The 17,475-nt window shown below is 38.2% G+C and overlaps 1 protein-coding gene across 4 annotated transcripts in view; it reads right to left on the bottom strand.

Annotated features, from left to right (window-relative positions):
- The window catches only part of hmcn1 (hemicentin 1), a 551,025-nt gene that overhangs the window by 187,092 nt on the left and 346,458 nt on the right, over positions 1–17,475 (bottom strand). For all 4 annotated transcript variants that reach the window (XM_063064023.1, XM_063064025.1, XM_063064024.1 and 1 more), the window contains exon 41: positions 7,735–7,910. In XM_063064023.1, coding sequence (XP_062920093.1) covers positions 7,735–7,910 — 176 coding nt within the window. The remainder of the gene's footprint in view (positions 1–7,734; positions 7,911–17,475) is intronic.

Raw genomic sequence — 17,475 nt, 5'->3', positions numbered from 1 at the left:
TGCCATGCAAGTGTCCACACCTGCAGGCAGGAAGAGCAGCTTTCTTGGTTTCCTGGACACAGTGTTCCCTGGTGGGGAAAGGCTGTGGGCCCACATGTGCACCTGCTACATACACTTCCAGTTCTTGGTCCTCAATGGTGACTGATCTCTGCTTCAGTTTTTCAATGTGTGGAAGCTCAGCTCTTGGCAGATGTGGTCCATAGACATTGGCCTGTACTACTATGCCATTGATTCTATGTGATGTACCCTTTCCAGTGAGGGTTTCCTCAAGTCTATCGATATTGTCCCATGCAAGACTGGTGAAGACGTGAGACTTGATGGAGGCTGGAAATATAACTCCCTGATTGGAGGCTGTTGCTATCTTTTGGGGACACAAAGCAGTGTCATTCTCTTCAAGTTGGGAGTGAGACACCCCATGCCCAAGCCTGTTCAGTGTTTGGATGAGCTCAGTGTTACCCGTCAGTGTTTTTACTGCATAAGGAAGCAGAAGGTGCTTTGGTGGTTTATGTTGACCACATGTCACAGCATATATTATGTCCTGACTAAATGACTGAACCAGAGCAGTGACCCTCTGTGTTTGAGTCTTGGTGTCAGGATTTCCAGTGAGCAATCCAACAAGAAACTGCTCTAGTTGATCCGGTATGGAGGTATGAGCACTGTCTTTCACATCTGATGGATGGAATGGTCAGGGAGTCACAGTCATCTCCTGTCTCATGATTGATCTGATATGTGATGATCTATGATCTTGTCGAAATTGGTTGCCTTGGCCCTCCAAACTTTGAGTTCCCTCTGTAGAGTTTGATTTTCCAAGATAACGTCCCTTAATGAGACACTTTCAGGAACCATTAACAATTTTCCTTTGTCATCTGGAAATATATTTACTGAATTGCCCAGCTCCGATTCCAGTTTCCTACGAATGTGCTTCCTTGTAGAACCTTGCAGGAGTGTAACTCCACCAGGTAGCATGAAAGATTTGAGTTTCATGACCAAAGAAGTGACTTGTACAATCATCTTGTTAGTTATGATATCAGTTCTGATATACACAGAAAGCTGCCACTGCTGCAATGCTATCACATATTTTCTAGCACTAGGGGTAATAACCTTGCCAAAAATCACTATAAGAGTTATTCCCCCCAGATGGTCCTGGCTCACGGACTAGAAGTCAGTCATGTTATTTCAGGAATTCCTCAAGATAGTAATTACAGCCTTAAAAACTCCAGTTGCTTCATGAAAGACCTTCCTTCTGTCATAAATTCACATGTTCGCTATCTAGTGCACAGTTTTCTATTGTATTTCTATCTCCTCAGCAAATGATTAGCCAATACTATCATTCTGTACAAATGAGACAACATTCAGTCATGGGATCATGAGGGACAAATAGCATTCCTGGTGTAGAAGTGTATCACAAATATTACTTCAGTGCTATCTATTCTTGCCATTCAAGGTTTTCCCATCAATACAAAATTGAGATGGGCAATAAATGCTGGCCCAGATCCTGAAAAATGAATAATTATAAAATGTAAAGAAGCCCAAGAAATTAGGCAGGAATTCCCATCACAGTGGATAAACTACATTCTTGTATGGATCCCTTGAGTTCAGACTGGGAGATAGAATGAAGTTGCAATTAGGTTGTAACTTAGGCAAGAAGCTACTATTTGGCTAAATACAGAATAATTTCAAATATCGTATTTCCAAGATCTTATATCAATAATGAATATACAATCAATTCTCGGAACACAGAACCCCCTTACATCTTTCATGGCTGTTCATTTAAAATATTTCAACTTTGCTTTAACAATGCCACTTTTGAGAAGGTTAATCTCAGGTAATTGATTGGAAACCTTTTGAAATGCATCAGAACAAAGACCAAAGACATCTCTAACAATATGCCATAATTTAATTTTAGACAACCTATTATTAGTAGCATGTCCCCCAATGCAATCAAGTTTGAGATATTTTTTTGGAGACAAATAGCTGAGGTTGAGAATTGCTGATATTCCATCAATCATACCAGGGCACCTACAATGTGAGTGAACAGGAAAGAAATGGTGAACCTCCTAAACCAATCAGAATATCATGAATCAAGAACAGGATGTAAACTGAAGACAGGAAAGAGAGAACTACTGGATGTTTGAGATGAATCATACATTTGTCTCAGACCTGTTAATAGCAACTTCCTACTGGATATAAATATCAACAAGCCCCTTTGAAAATAGTTGGCTAGCCATTCACAATACTTGGAATGGCTTTTATTCACCCATAAATTGAGCCAAAATAAATAGCTGCTTTCCAAAGTACATCTCAGTTTTTGTATCAGTCACTAAATGATGTGATCAATTGAATGGAATTGTCTTGAATTGGGTGATGTGAAATATTGCCCATAATGTGAAAGTTCTTCCTTGTTGATCTGAGTTGTTCCAGGCTGCAGCAGTGGGGTCTAGAATAATAAAGAAGTGGGGACACCCATGCCCACCAAAATAAATTATCACGCAGCTTTGATACCTCATATCGGCCCAACCAAAGCTTTGTTGGCCATTAAAATGACAAGGAAATATAAATATTGCTGAATATCCTTGACATTCAAAAACAGTTCAAAAATATAAAATATAAAATGTAAAATGTAAAAATAAGAATAAACTAAAATCTAAAACCTGTTCAAAACTCAATTTACATTAACTACAATTAAACTATTATTAACCATATAACCATATAACAATTACAGCATGGAAACAGACCATCTCGGCCCTTCTAATCCGTGCCGAACTCTTACTCTTACCTAGTCCCACCAAGTAAAAGTAAAAACAGTAACAATTTCAATATGCTAACAGAGTAATTAACTTTTGGACTTGCAGCTCCATTATCCCTTTTGAAATAAATTGTGGTTTGACACAGAATAAACCTCATTAAGATGGAGCTGTGGCATTGGGCTGTTACATGGTCCTAATGTCCTAATACCCAGTGGCTACAGGGCCTGAGACACTTCCCTTTGCATTCGCTAGACTAAGCTCCAATGTATCTCTCAGCATATACATTGGCATGCACTGAACAGGAATGTTTCTTGTGGGCATCCCCTTATACTAGAAGGCTAACGAGGCTTGGCAGAGCAAAATGTGTTTTCCACCATAGCATTCCAGAATCACATGGCGCTGCTGGATCTAAATAGTTGGTTTATCCTTATCCATAGATATGAATAAATTCTTTATTTTCTTTATGGATATACAGTAGCTAAACACAAAACAGCACCATCTTAATCACAATCTTCTTACTCTCTTATCTATAAGCTTTCTGCTGCCGTTCCGCTGTTCTATCAACACTTAATAAAACAATTATGAAGCAACAAGTTTTATGCCTCGTTCCTGACTTCTAAAAGAACCGCAGATTAAAACACCAAAATTCATCAGTGCTTGTGTCTGGATGTTTCCCTGGGAACAAACCATAGATCACAGGGTCACCTGTCATGCACCGCTTGAGCTGAACCTCTGGAAGGACAACCGCACCCTTTTGTAGGCCTCACTGGGAAATAAACAGTGCATGAAAAGATAGACAACCATCTCATCCGCACTGCAGGCATCCCGAAGTTAGCAGTCAGTGGGACTGCAGTCCTAACTGTGCACAAAGGATCAGACGGGAAGGGCCCCTCTCACTACCAGCCAAGCAAGGGCTTGGGGTTTGCATGTCAGTTCCTGCAAAGAGGCATGGAACCTGGCCACCATCTTCTTCTCCAACACGGTCTGGTGGGCTTGTGGTCAAAGGGGATTTTCCACAGGCATTTTTCATCAAAGGCAGGCGGTGCAGTAAAATCCAACTGAATGGAATGTTGCACAGGAACAAAACCAGGGTCATCCTTTGTAACTCCAGCACATTACCTCTGAAACAATTCACATGATAGCATTGTTTAAAGAGGCAACATGAGTGGTACTGATGCATTGTAAGATAAAGTACTGAAAGGATGTACAATGAATGTAAGAACAATTCATATCCCAATTGTACTTACAGTATATATTATGAAAAAAGTTAATATTTTGGAAGAAATGGATCTCACGAGAACCCAGTGGTAGAATGTACTGAAACACAGAGTGCCAGCAAATGGTCAGTTAGTTAAGGGCTTGAGTGAAGGTCCTAAAATTGCAGTCCTTCAAGCTGACATATAGTAGCAGCTCACATTCAGAAGTAACAGCATTTGCGAGCAAAAAGCAAGTGTAAAGAAATCCATTTAAAAAATATCAACTTATAATTCACTCTCAACATAACAGAGACTAATAACACTTACTGTTCTGAAGCAGAAATAGTACCACAGTAAATGCACATGCATGATAAACAGGAAATGCGGGAGTGAGAACATAGAACAGTACACCACAGGTACAGGCATCAACCTATTACGTTGAATCGAATTGACTTCATTACTTACATCCTTCACATACATGAGGAGTAAAAATCTTTACGTTACTTCTCCATCTAAATGTGCAATGTGCAATAGTAATTTGTAATAAATAGTATGTACATCAGGACAGTCAATATAACACAGAAATACAATTGTATCAGCATGAATTAATCAGTCTGATGGCCTGGTGGAAGAAGCTGTCCCGGAGCCTGTTGGTCCTGGCTTTTATGCTGCAGTACCGTTTCCCAGATGGTAGCAGCTGGAACAGTTTGTGGTTGGGATGACTCGGGTCCCTGATAATCCTTCGGGCCTTTCTTACACACTTGTCTTTGTAAATATCCTGAATCATGGGAAGTTCACATCTGCAGATGTGCTGGGCTGTCCGCACCACTTTCTGCAGAGTCCTGCGATTAAGGGAGGTAGAGTTCCCATACCAGGCAGTGATGCAGCCAGTCAGGATGCTCTCAATCGTGCCCCTGTAGAAAGTTCTTGGGATTTGGGGGCCATACCAAACTTCCTCAACCATCTGAGGTGAAAGAGGTGCTGTTGTGTTTTTCTCACCACACAGCTGGTGTGTACAGACCACACGAGATCCTTGTTGATGTATATGCCGAGGAACTTAAAGCCGTTCATCCTCTCAACCCCAGATCTATTGATGCTGAACTAATTAAGCTAATGTCTGAACATGGTCTACATCCTTCCATTCTCTACAGTTTCACGTGCCTATTTAAGAGTCACTTAATTGCCTCTATCGTATCCATGTCTGCCACCACTCCATTCAGCATATTCCAGGCACACACTACTCTCTGCATGAAAAAAAACTTGCCCCACACATGTCCTTTGAATGGTCTACCTCTCATCTTAAATAACTATCTATACCTCTCAACTTCATTTAACTTCAAAAGTTACTGTTGAATCGCAGAGTACAGCATCGGCTTTGTATAATCCTCTTGATGTCACTAAGCTGCAATCTGCACTGTACATTCAGACTAAACCCAAAGTTGTACATTACAATTTAACAACATTTCAGTGATATCATAAGTAATAAACATTTTGTATTGATAAATTACAATCAACAGAGATAATTTCACCCCCTTAGTATTTTAATTATCAAAGATTTTATAGATTTCTCAATATAATTCACAAGAAGCTATCAGGCAGGTCCAACAAATATTTCAGAAGGCAACAGCATTTTGGCATTCACTGTGAAGAGGTTGCAGTTAAAAAAAGGGGGGTTTTGTTGCAATTGTATAGATTGTTAGTGAGACCTTACTTGCAAATATGGATAAAGTTTTGTTCCCCATATCTGACAACATATGCAGTAATATTTGAGGCAATACAAGGGAGATTCATCAAGCTAATTACTGGGATGAGAGGGTTAGCCTGCCAGAAGAAACTAAATAGGTTTGGCCAATATTTATTAGAGTTCAACAGTGTCATGGTGCGGTCCGTGAAGTCCACATTCCGGTTCACCGTCCGGTCCATTGACCCTTGCTCCAGGTTTTCCGGTCTACCCTGTTTCTGTTCCTGAGGAGCACTAATTGAGGCAGCTGATTCTCGTTGGGTCTGGCTGCATAAATATCTCCAGAGACCAGGGCATGGCTGCTGGATTGTTCTTGTCCTTACTCCTTGTATCCCTTCCCCTGCCTTCTGTTTCCTCGCCTGAAGCCTCGCCTCGCCTCGCCTCACCTGAAGTCTTGTCTTGGAGCCACCTTGTACCTAGCCGTCTTGCTGTTACCCTGTGGTTGGTTCTGTCCCTTCCTGTCCTTTGCTTCCGTCGGGTAAGCCAGGCCGTCTTGCCGTTACCCTGTGGTTTGTTCTGTCCCTTCAAGTCTCTTGCCTCCATCGGGTAAGTCAGGCCAGATTGCCGTTACCCTGCGGTGGGTCCTGTCCCTTCCTGTCCCTTGCCTCCATCGGGTAGAGTACTGCACCCTGCCCAGGAGTACCGTGCCCTGCCTAAGAGGAGCTTCAAGACCACAAGTCTCTAGCCTCGCCTCGCCTCGAGTCTCTAGCTGAGTCTCACCTTGAGTCTCTAGCCAAGCCTCGCCCCAAGCAAAGCTTCGAGATCTCAAGCCTCGCCTCAAGTCTCTGGTCTCCAGCCTCGCCTCAAGTCTGAAGACTCCAGTCACGTCCTACCTGCCAGCCTAGTCACGTCCTTGCCTAGTTCTGGGATCCGAGCCAGAGGCAAGACCCAGATTCTGGGTCCTTGTCCAGTCTCTGGCTCGGAGTCCAAGCCCGGGCTCCTAGCTCTCTTGTCCAGTCCTGTTCCGGGTTCCTGTTTTCGTGTCCATGTCCTAGCCCTCACCCTTTATCCTAGTCCTGTCCCTAGTACTTCAGTGTCTATGTCTTGCACTTGGGTCCGTTCTCAGCCACCACCTTATGACAAACAGAGCCTTATTCAAGCATCCAAGGTCCTAAGGGAGATTGACAAGGTAGGTGTTAGGATGGTTTCTCTTCTCCCATGGCAGGGAGGGCTTGATGGCCAACACCTGCTCTTATTTTCATGCTAAAAATGTTAAGTTCTGAATTTTTTAAATTAATGTTTTTGCCCTTAATCCATTCTTTCTTTTCCTTTTACTGTATATAATATAGCATCAAATTCAGCCACACTAACACCCTTCTTTGTCTTTGTGTAGTTGATGTCACAATATTTTAATCAAATTTACTTTATGGACTTCACAATGCTTGTCCTGTTAACATAGAACAGTACAGCACAGAGAGACGCCCTTCGCCCACAATGTTGAGCGGAACCAGCTAAAAAGTAAATTTAAAAAGAACCTCAAAAACTAAAAAGAACGAATGTTCACTCAGGTTTCCCTGGACCATGTGCCCCACAAAAAAAAAAACACTATGCAATACCAAAAACCTAAAACTGTTGGGTAAAATCTAACCATTATCACACTCCAGTACATGTATTGTGCTTCTACAGTTTGTTATCCTCCAGTAATTCCTTAGATAATTTGAGGTTTATTTATTGCAACTCATAGCAATAGTTAAAACTTAAAACTACAGCATATTTGTTTTGTAAAGATTTTAAATAAATAGATATTATTCTTATGAATTTGACTCAATGTCTCAATTTTTTTACGCCTCAGGGCATGTTCAGTGGTTCTACCCAAGCTCGGTGAAAATATCAGTCACTTATTCATATTTACTCCAGCATTTTTCTTCAAGTAAGACCACTGAGGTAAAATGATAACCTAATATGAAGAGCCTTCCTTGATGTCATTTTGACTTATTTAGAATGTCATAATCAGTGCAACTCTGTGCAAGAAAAAATCTATTACAAATCATCTGTTACAAAGGTAAAGCTACAGTCGCATATATATGTAGGTAACATTGTTGTAACTTACCTGCAGGGTACTTCCGTCATCGGAAACAGTGAGGCCTGGCTTCTTGAACAGCGGCTTTCCATCTTTCAGCCAGTTGAGCATTGGAGGAGGGATTGCATTGCTTTGACACTTCAGCACAACACCTTGGTTGATGGCAACTGAGACATTTTGCTCCTCTCCCATGATATTTGGGGGAACTGCAATAAAAAAAAAAGGTTCATAGTACTCTCTGAGATGGATTTGTATCCTTGCTATGTTCTACAGTAATTAATTTATACATAACTTTAACATGGAATTCATTTATATTATGTTCATTGAAACACTGTTAAAAGCATACAAAATCAGGTATAGAATCCAGCTAAAGTTCAATACATCACATGTTGGAGGGCTGAATTGTGTACTTAATATTTCAGTAATATTTGAGTAATCTTGTAAATATGCTGTTGATTAAGCATTTTTTGTTTGCTTAAATAATTAATTGAGTTTTATGTATACATATATGCATTGCACACATCATCACGCTACTATGTAATATGTGCGCGCCTCGCTTAAACATGAAGTTAGACCTGCATTTCGGACTCCCATGCCTTCCTCTGAATTAATTTAATGTTTTGAAACATTGGTGATGAGGAATTTTAAAAAATAAACTTGAGCCACCTGCCGACTTGAAATGCAGCGATACGTTTGAACTAAAAAAAAATGCAGCGAGGAAAGTTAAGTTTAAAAATAAAACAATGCAGTATGTGTTCTTTGGAAGGGAAGTCATGATTGATTAAAAAAGGTAATAAATGGAGGAATTCACAAGTTCATACAGGTGATAATAATCATTAACAAAAAACAGAAATGGCTGGCTATGTTGGGAAAAAATTACATTTGGTTACACAAAAGATAGCTGAAATATGTATTCTGAGATAATTCAAGAATATTTTGAAACAAATGAAATAGACAATGAGAAACAAGTACCAATTTTGCTAAGTTCATTAGGTTTAAGGGCATACTACTTTGCTTCAAAGTTTAACTGCTTCAATCAGACCAGCAGAAATGAGATTTGCTGATTGTCAAAGTAATGCAGAACATTTAGAACCAAAGCCATTGTTGATTGCAGAGCAGTTTTGGTTTATAAGCCAAATCAAAAAGAAGGGGAGTTCACTTCAGCGTAGGTGGCTGAATTGAAGAGATTGTCAGTTCAGTAATGGGCTTAATGATGCACTGAGAGATAGTTTAGCTTGTGGAATCTTAAAAGAAAGCATTCAGAAATAGCTCCTAACTGAAACACAACTTACATTTAAAAGAGCAGTTGAAATTGTTGTTTCAATGGAAATCGCAGAGATGCAATTGAGTTGCAGTCAAGAATGAAAGTGAGCGTGAACAAAAATGCACCAACTAAACAGAAACCAGCCTGTCTAAGCAAATAGTATTATCTTTGTGGCAGGGGCTCAATTACACCAAACAAATGCAGATTTAAAGGTGAAACTTGCAGCAAATGCAACAAAGCTGGACACATACAGAGAGCACGTTGGGCAGATGACAAAAAATGGACTGCTCAGGGAAGAGAAGAAGCTAAAAAGTCAAGTTGCAGTTTGAAAAAGAGCACTAATCTGCATGCTGTTCATGAAAAATCAGATAATGATGACAGTCTTCACCATTATTTTGGGGGATTTTAACCAGGCCAGCTTGAAAAAGTCACTAAATAATTACCATCAACAAATCACTCGTAGTACCAGAGGAAACAACACACTGCACCACTGTTATAGTACTATTTAGAGTGCCCACCATGCTTTTCCATCCCCACTCTTCGGAAAGTCTGATCACCTGACTGTACTTCTATACTCCCTGAGTATAGGCAGAGACTGAAGTCTAGTACCAATAGTGAGGACTAAGAAGGTGTGGCCAAGGGAAGCACAGGACTGCCTTGAATCGGTGGACTGGGCTGTATTCCGGGATCTATCTTTGAACCTGGATGAGTATGCAGCAGCTTTTACTGACTTCATGCAAACCTGTGTGAATGAGTGTGTGCCATGAAACCTTACTCTACGTCCCCAAACCAAAAGCTGTGGATGAACCAGGAGGTTCGTCATCTACAGAGGGCTAGATTGTGGCATTTAAGTCTGGTGACTCAGGTCTGTATAAGAAAACCAGGTATGACTTGTGGAAGGCTATTTCAAAAGTGAAGAAACAATTCTGAGCGAGGTTGGAGGTAACATCAGATGCACATCAACTCTGGCAGGATTTGCAAGACATTACTTCCTACAAAGTGAAACCCAACAGCATGAATGGCAGCGATGCTTCACTACCAGATGAGCTCAACACCTACTATGCTCACTTTGAATTGGAGAATATAACTACAGCTTGAAGATCCCTGCTGCACCCGATGACCCTGTGATCTCTGTCTCAGAGGCCAATGCCAGGCTGTCTTTAAGAAGGGTGAACCCTCACAAGGTGGCAGGCCCTGATGGAGTACCTGGTAAGGCAGTGAAAACTTGTGCCAACCAACTGGAAGGGGTATTCAAGGACATTTTCAACTCTCACTGTTCAGAAGTTCCCACCTGTTTCAAACAGTCAGCAATTATACCAGTGCCTAAGAAGAGAAGTGTGAGCTGCCTTAATGACTATTGCCCACTAGCACTCACATCTACGATAATGAAATGCTTCAGATGGTTGGTCATGACTAAAATCAAGTCCTGCCTCAACAAGGACCTGGACTCACTGCAATGTCCATCACCACAATGAGCCTAGGTGTACACAATCTCAGTGGCTCTGCAGATGGCCTTGGATCATCTGGACAATACAAACACCCATGTCAGGATGCTGTTCTTTGACTATATTCAGCATTTAACACCATCATCCCTACAGTCTTAATCAATAAGCTACAGAACCTGGGCTCCTGTACCTCCCTCTGCAAGTGGATCCTTGACTTCCTAACTGGAAAACCACAACCTGTATGGATTGGTGATAATATCTCCTCCTCATTGACAATCAACACTGGTATACCTCAGGGGTGTGTGCTTAACCCACTGCTCTACTCCCTCTACACCCATGACTGTGTGGCTAGGAATAGCTCAAATACCACCTACAAATTTGCTGATGGTACAACTATTGTTGGTAGAAACTCAGATGGAGATGAGAGGACATACAGGAGTGAGATATACCAGCTAGATGAGTGGTGTTGCAGCAACAACCTTGAACTCAAAGTCAGTAAGCACTTCAGGAAGGGTGAGATGAGAGAACATGAACCAGTCCCAATGAGGGATCAGAAGTGGAGAGAGTGAGCAATTTCTCATTCCTGGGTGTCAAGATCTCAGAGGATCTACCTGGTCCCAACATATCAATGCAGCTATAAAGAAGGCAAGACAGTGGCTATATTTCACTAGGAGTTTGAGCAGATTTAGTTAGTTATCTGACTAACTCTCAAAAATTTCTATAGATGATGTACCATAGAGAGTATTCTGACAGGCTGCATCACTGCCTGGTATGGGGATGCTACTGCACAGGACCAAAAGAAGCTACAGAACTTTGTAAAATTAGTCAGCTGCATCTTGGATACTAGCCTCCATATTATCCCAGACATCTTCAAGGAGAGGTGCCACCGAAAGGCGATGTCCATTATTAAGGACCCCTATCACCTAGGGCATGCCCTTTTCTCATTGTCACCTTTGGGAAGGAGGTACAGAAGCCTAAAGGCACACACTCAGCAATTCGGGAATCACATTTTCCCCTCTGCATACGATTCGGGAATAGCATCTTCCCCTCTGCATAAATGGACATCAAACCCATAAACGTCAGAACATAAGAAATAGGAGCAGGAATAGGTTATCTGGCTTGTCAAACCTGCTCCACCAGTAAATAAGATCATGACTGATTTGGCCATGGACTCATCTCCACTTACCTGCCTTTTCCCAATAACACTTAATTCCCCTACTAAGCAAAAATCTATCCAATCTTGTCTTAATTATATTTACTGAGGTAGCCTCCACTGCTTCATTGGGCAGAGAATTCCACAGATTCTTTTCCTTTTAAATATTTTTATTAATTATTATTGAAAATCAACAAGAGAGAAAAATACATCAAAATAATCAAGATAACATATCTATATGTAGAGTAAGAGTTAAACTATCAACCAGGCTAAACAGTATATCAATAATAATCAAAAAAACAAAGTATTAAAGCTATGGAAAAAAGGAAAGAAAGAAAAAAAAGAACACCTACTAACTAAAACAGAGAAAACCCCTAATAACTAAAAAAAGGGAAAAAAAAACATTTGGAGCACGAACCCGGAGCTATGCGCCATACAAGCTTCCATTAAAAAAAAAGACATCAAACTGCCAACCAAATCCATATACCCAAGCATCAGAAAAGGACCATCTTTATTAACTCAAGTCAAATGATAATAACAGGCAAAAGAACCCCACCTTTTCTCGAAGTCAAATTTAGGATCAAAAGTTCGACTTCTAATTTTTTCCAAACTAAGACATAACATCACCTGAGAGAACCATTGTATCAAAGTGGGAGCAGAGGCATCTTTCCATTCTAGCCAATAATGTGACAAATGCAATTATGTATTGGTCAGATATAGAAATACCATGAATATGTTGAGGAATTATACCAAATAAAACTGTCAATTTATTAGGTTGTAAATTGATTTTTAAAGCTTTAGAGATTGTAGAAAAAACAGATTTCCAAAACTGTTTCAATACAGAACATGACCAAAACGTATGTGTCAATGTAGCTATCTCAGTTTTGCATCTATCACACTGACTATTTACATTAGGAAATATTTTAGACAATCTCTCCTTTGTCAAATAATAACGATGTACAATTTTAAATTGAATTACAGAATGACTGGCACAAATCGAAGAAGAGTTAACCAGCTTCAAATTTCTCAACCAATCCTCTGTTATCAAGGTCATATTAAGTTCTCTTTCCCAATCTTGCTTAATCTTAAGTAAAGGATAATTATCCTGTTGTAATAGTAAATTATAAATTTTCCCAATAAAACCTTTCACTAAAGGGTTCATTTGTAAAATAATGTCTAACATGTCAGAGTCTTGTATATATGGAAAATTACTTAAATATTCTTGTAAGAAATGTCTGAACTGAAGATATTGCAAAAAACATGAATATGAGAGAGAGTATTTAGTTACTAATTTCTGAAAGGACATCAATCAACCTTCTTGAAACAAGTCCATAAAGGAAAAAAATCCTTTATTCCTCCAAAGAGAAAAGGTAGGATCACTAAGTGAAGGTTTAAATAAATAGTTTTGATAAATTAAACTAAAAATGTTAAATTGTTTGAGATTAAAAAACTTACGGGTACCAGATTCGAAATGATTGATTAATCATAGGATTTATATTTAGAATAGAAATTTTGGCTAATTGTACAGGTAAAGGAGCTCCTAATAACGAAGTTAAATGAAATTGTTTCACAGTTTTCAATTCCAAATCAACCCAAGATGTTTGTTCCTTTTTATCGGTCCAATATAACCAAGAACACGCATAACATATATTAACCGCCCAATAATACATTCTTAAATTAGGCAAAGTAAGACCTCCATCCTTTTTTAATTTTTGTAAATGACATTTTCCAATTCTTGGTCTTTTATTATTCCAAACAAAAGATGAAATAATAGAGTCAACCTGATCAAAAAACTTCTTAGTTAGAAAAACAGGAATGTTTTGAAATACATATAAAAACTTTGGTAAAATCATCATTTTAACTGCATGAATTCGATCTACTAACGAAAGTGTAAGTGGATGCCATCTAGAAAAAATTGTTTCATAAAATCCACTAAGGGAACTAAATTAGCTCTATAAAGGTCTCCATAATTTTTAGTGATGATAATACCTAAATATTTAAAAGAATCCGTAACTTTTAGAGGAACGTCATCATATATAGAAGCAGAATTATTTAAAGGAAATAATTCACTTTTATGCAGGTTTAATTTATATCCTGAAAAACAATCCAAATTCATTTAATAATTTCAATAAGCTAGGAATAGATTTTTCGGGATTCGAAACATAAACCAAAAGATCATCGGCATAAAGGGACAACTTATGAATAGCCTCTTCCTATAGATGCTGCTTGGCCTGCTGCGTTCACCAGCAACTTTGATGTATGTCGCTTATGAATAGTCCCATTTATAGAAATTCCTAGAATATTTTTAGCTTCACGAAGTGCAATAGCCAAGGGTTCCAACATCAAGTTAAATAACAGAGGACTTAACGGACATCCTTGTCTCGTACCCCAGGAAAGTTGGAAAAAGGGGGATCTACAGTTATTAGTGATAACAGTGGCAACAGAGCTTTTATATATCAGTCCAATCCATTTATTAAAATTAATACCAAAGCTAAATTTCTCTAAAACTTTAAATAGATATTTCCATTCAACGCTATCAAATGCCTTTTCAGCATCTAGAGAAACAACACATTGGGGAGTCTTAGAGAGGGATGAGTATATAATATTTAACAATCTCCGAGTATTAGAAAAGGAATAACGGCCTTTTATAAAACCTGTTTGATCCTGAGAAATAATTTTAACTAGTATATTCTCCATCCAATTAGCCATTATTTTTGAAAGAATTTTGGCATCCACATTTAATAATGAAATAGGTCTATATGAAGCACAATCAGTAGGGTCTTTATCTTTCTTAAGAATTAAAGAAATAGAAGCTTCATTAAATGTGGAAGGTAACTCTCCCAACAGAAAAGAATCTTTAAGCACGTCCAACATATAAGGAGTAAGCAAATGTTCAAATTTTTTATAAAATCCTACAGTAAAACCATCCAATCCAGGAGCTTTACCAGATTGCATTGAAAGAATAGCTTTCTGAATTTCTCTTTCAGTAAAAGGAGCATCAACAGATCTTCAACAGATATTCTAGGAAAATCAATCTTTTGTAAAAAGGCATACATATTAGAACGGTCAGCTGAAAACTGAGATTTGTCGAGTTCACTGTAAAGTCTTGAAAAATTTTATTAATCTCTTCATAATTATAAGCTAAACTACCATCTCCCTTACGAATTTTTAAAATTTGTCTTTTAGCTCTAACTGCTTTAAGTTGAGATGCTAATAGCTTGTTACTTTAATCTCCAAACATATAAAATTGACTTTTTAATTTAAGCAAATTTCTTTCAGTAGGATAAGTTAATGGTAAATTATATTGTGATTGAAGTTCAACCCTTTGTTTAAATAAATCAACATTAGGAAAAACTGCATAAGTATTATCCAAATCTTTAATTAGTTTGGAAATTTTATCTAACTATTTTTGTCTGTTTCTTGAGTTTAGCCAAATAAGATATTATCTGACCTCGCAAATATGCTTTGAGTGTATCCCATATAATAAATTTTGAGACATCTCCCGTATTATTAAAAAGAAAGAAATCTTTTGTCTGAATCTCTATAAATTTAACAAAGTCCAAACTTTGTAATAAATCTTCTGGATAGTGCCAAGGCAAGTTTACATTACTAACATCATTTAACTCAAAAGTTAAGCTTAAAGGCGCATGGTCCGAGACTGCAATAGCATCATATTCACATTTCTGGACTTCGGACAAAAATCGGAAATCAGCTACAAAATAATCAATTCTCGAATAATTATTATGAACATGTGAATAAAAAGAATAATCTCTGTCATTAGGATGTAAATTTCTCCAGATTTCTATCAAACCATAATCAATTAAAAAGGAATTATTAAGTGTTGCCGAATGACTCGGAAGCTGCTGATTGGTTGAACTTTTGTCAATCAAAGGGTTTAAACAACAGTTGAAGTCACCTCCCATCAGTACTATATATTCACTTAAGTCTGGTAATAAACCAAATACATTTTTAAAAAAAGAAGAATCATCTACATTAGGTCCATATAGATTAACCAAGACAATTTTTCTATTACAAATTGTTCCTTTAATAACTAAAAATCTACCATTATTATCTGAAACAATGTCTTCTTGAATAAATATCAGATTTAATAAAAAATAGATAGCCCCTTTGTTTTATTTTGACAAGTAGCATGGTATTGAAGGCCCTTCCATGTTTTAAAAAATCTATTTTGATCGCCCGTTCTGATATGCATTTCTTGAGCAAAAACTATATTGGGCTGGAATTGATTAATAACTTTAAATGTCTTCCTTCGCTTAATAGGGTGATTCCAGTCATGTACATTCCAACTAACAATGTTTATCTGTGTAAGTACCATTGGATTTATTCTTAAACATGACAATACACGCATACCGTCGCGTGCTAATCAAAGATGGCGGTGATGAATATAACCAACTAGAAAACGCGCATGCTCCAGAACTGCATAATGGAAAAAATACAAAAAGTGTGTGTGAAAAAAAACCCCCACAATAAACCCCAAAATACAAAAATACCCCAAACCTCCCACCATCCCCAAAGAAGGAAATCCGGCAAAAGAAAAAAAAAGCCGGAATGCATCCCCAAGAAAAGACCTAAGAACGGAATTTCGCGTGCAGCTCAATTTAAATAATGATTAAAAGTTTTTTCTCCCAATTCCCCCTCCCCCTTACAAAGAAAATACGTAACCTTAAGATAAGAAAGCCCAGCAAAGAAAAAAAATGCTTATACTTAATTATTGAAAATAAGCTAAAGGAATGCGAAGACAGCCTCCAAAGACACCAAAACAATACTATTAACCCAAACAGTTTACTCTCTAAAGAGAGAAAAGCAGTGCCATTATTCGTTAACTTACTACCTTATTTAACAAAAAAAAATTAAGGCTAATTATCTATTACTAAACACTCCTTAATATAAGAAAAAAGTCTATATAAACTGTAAGCAAACTATCACTTAATTAATAAAGAAGAAAAATAGAAACAGATAATCAAACCAGTTCACAATCTATCCGCTGTATTAATTCACTCCGTATACTAAACAGTCTTCAAAAAAAAGTCATTCTTTAGTCAAACGAAGAAGATCACCTCTTCTTTAAGTAATCCATCGATCAAAAGATATCTTCAGCATACCGAAATCTTCAAAACCTGTTTTCTTTCAGAAAAGTATTCAGAAACTCTAATATCCTTCATACATCAGCCGATTCCACAATAGAATTGACAAAATCCGATGCCGCTTGGGGATCCAAGAAGACACGAGGGGTAGAATCTTCACGAAATAACTTTAGTCTCGCTGGATATCTCAAGGATGGAAAAAGTCTTTTTTCATGAGCGATCTTCATGACTGATATGAACTTGATCTGTTATTCCATAACTTCCCGTGGATAATCTTCATAAAAACAGATCTCGGAACTGTTAAATTTAAAAACTTTCTGTTTTCTTGCACATTTTATGATTTGGTCTTTAACTTTAAAGCGAAGAAAGTTGACTAAAATTGGTCGAGCTTTATCTGACGAAATGAAGATTTTGTGAGCTCTTTCAATATCGGGAGGCTGAGATAGATTATCCGGAAACAGAGATTGAAACAGATTGGCAAAATAATCCAATAAATTCCCATTTTCGGAGCCTTCCTGAAGACCCAGAATACGAATGTTATTCCGACGAGACTTTGCCTCTAAATCGACAATTTTGTGTTGCACCTGTTCCAATCGGGTTGAAATATCCGCAGTCTGACGTTTCGGTTCTTTAAACTCAGTATTCAAGGAAAGAATATTTTCCTCAATAGTCTGTAAGCTCTGTCGGAACGACTTCAACTCAGAAGTGTTATTGTCCATTTTGTTATCGAGACCCATCAACGCACGTTCCAAACGCTCAGCCCAGACAGGCGTATCTTCTGATTTCCCTTTTGAAGTTTTTCCC

The sequence above is a fragment of the Mobula hypostoma genome, chromosome 12 (genome assembly GCF_963921235.1).
Source record: "Mobula hypostoma chromosome 12, sMobHyp1.1, whole genome shotgun sequence".
Taxonomy (NCBI): domain Eukaryota; kingdom Metazoa; phylum Chordata; class Chondrichthyes; order Myliobatiformes; family Myliobatidae; genus Mobula; species Mobula hypostoma.
Note: the sequence above shows the minus strand (reverse complement) of the source record. Positions and strands in the feature narration are given on the sequence as shown.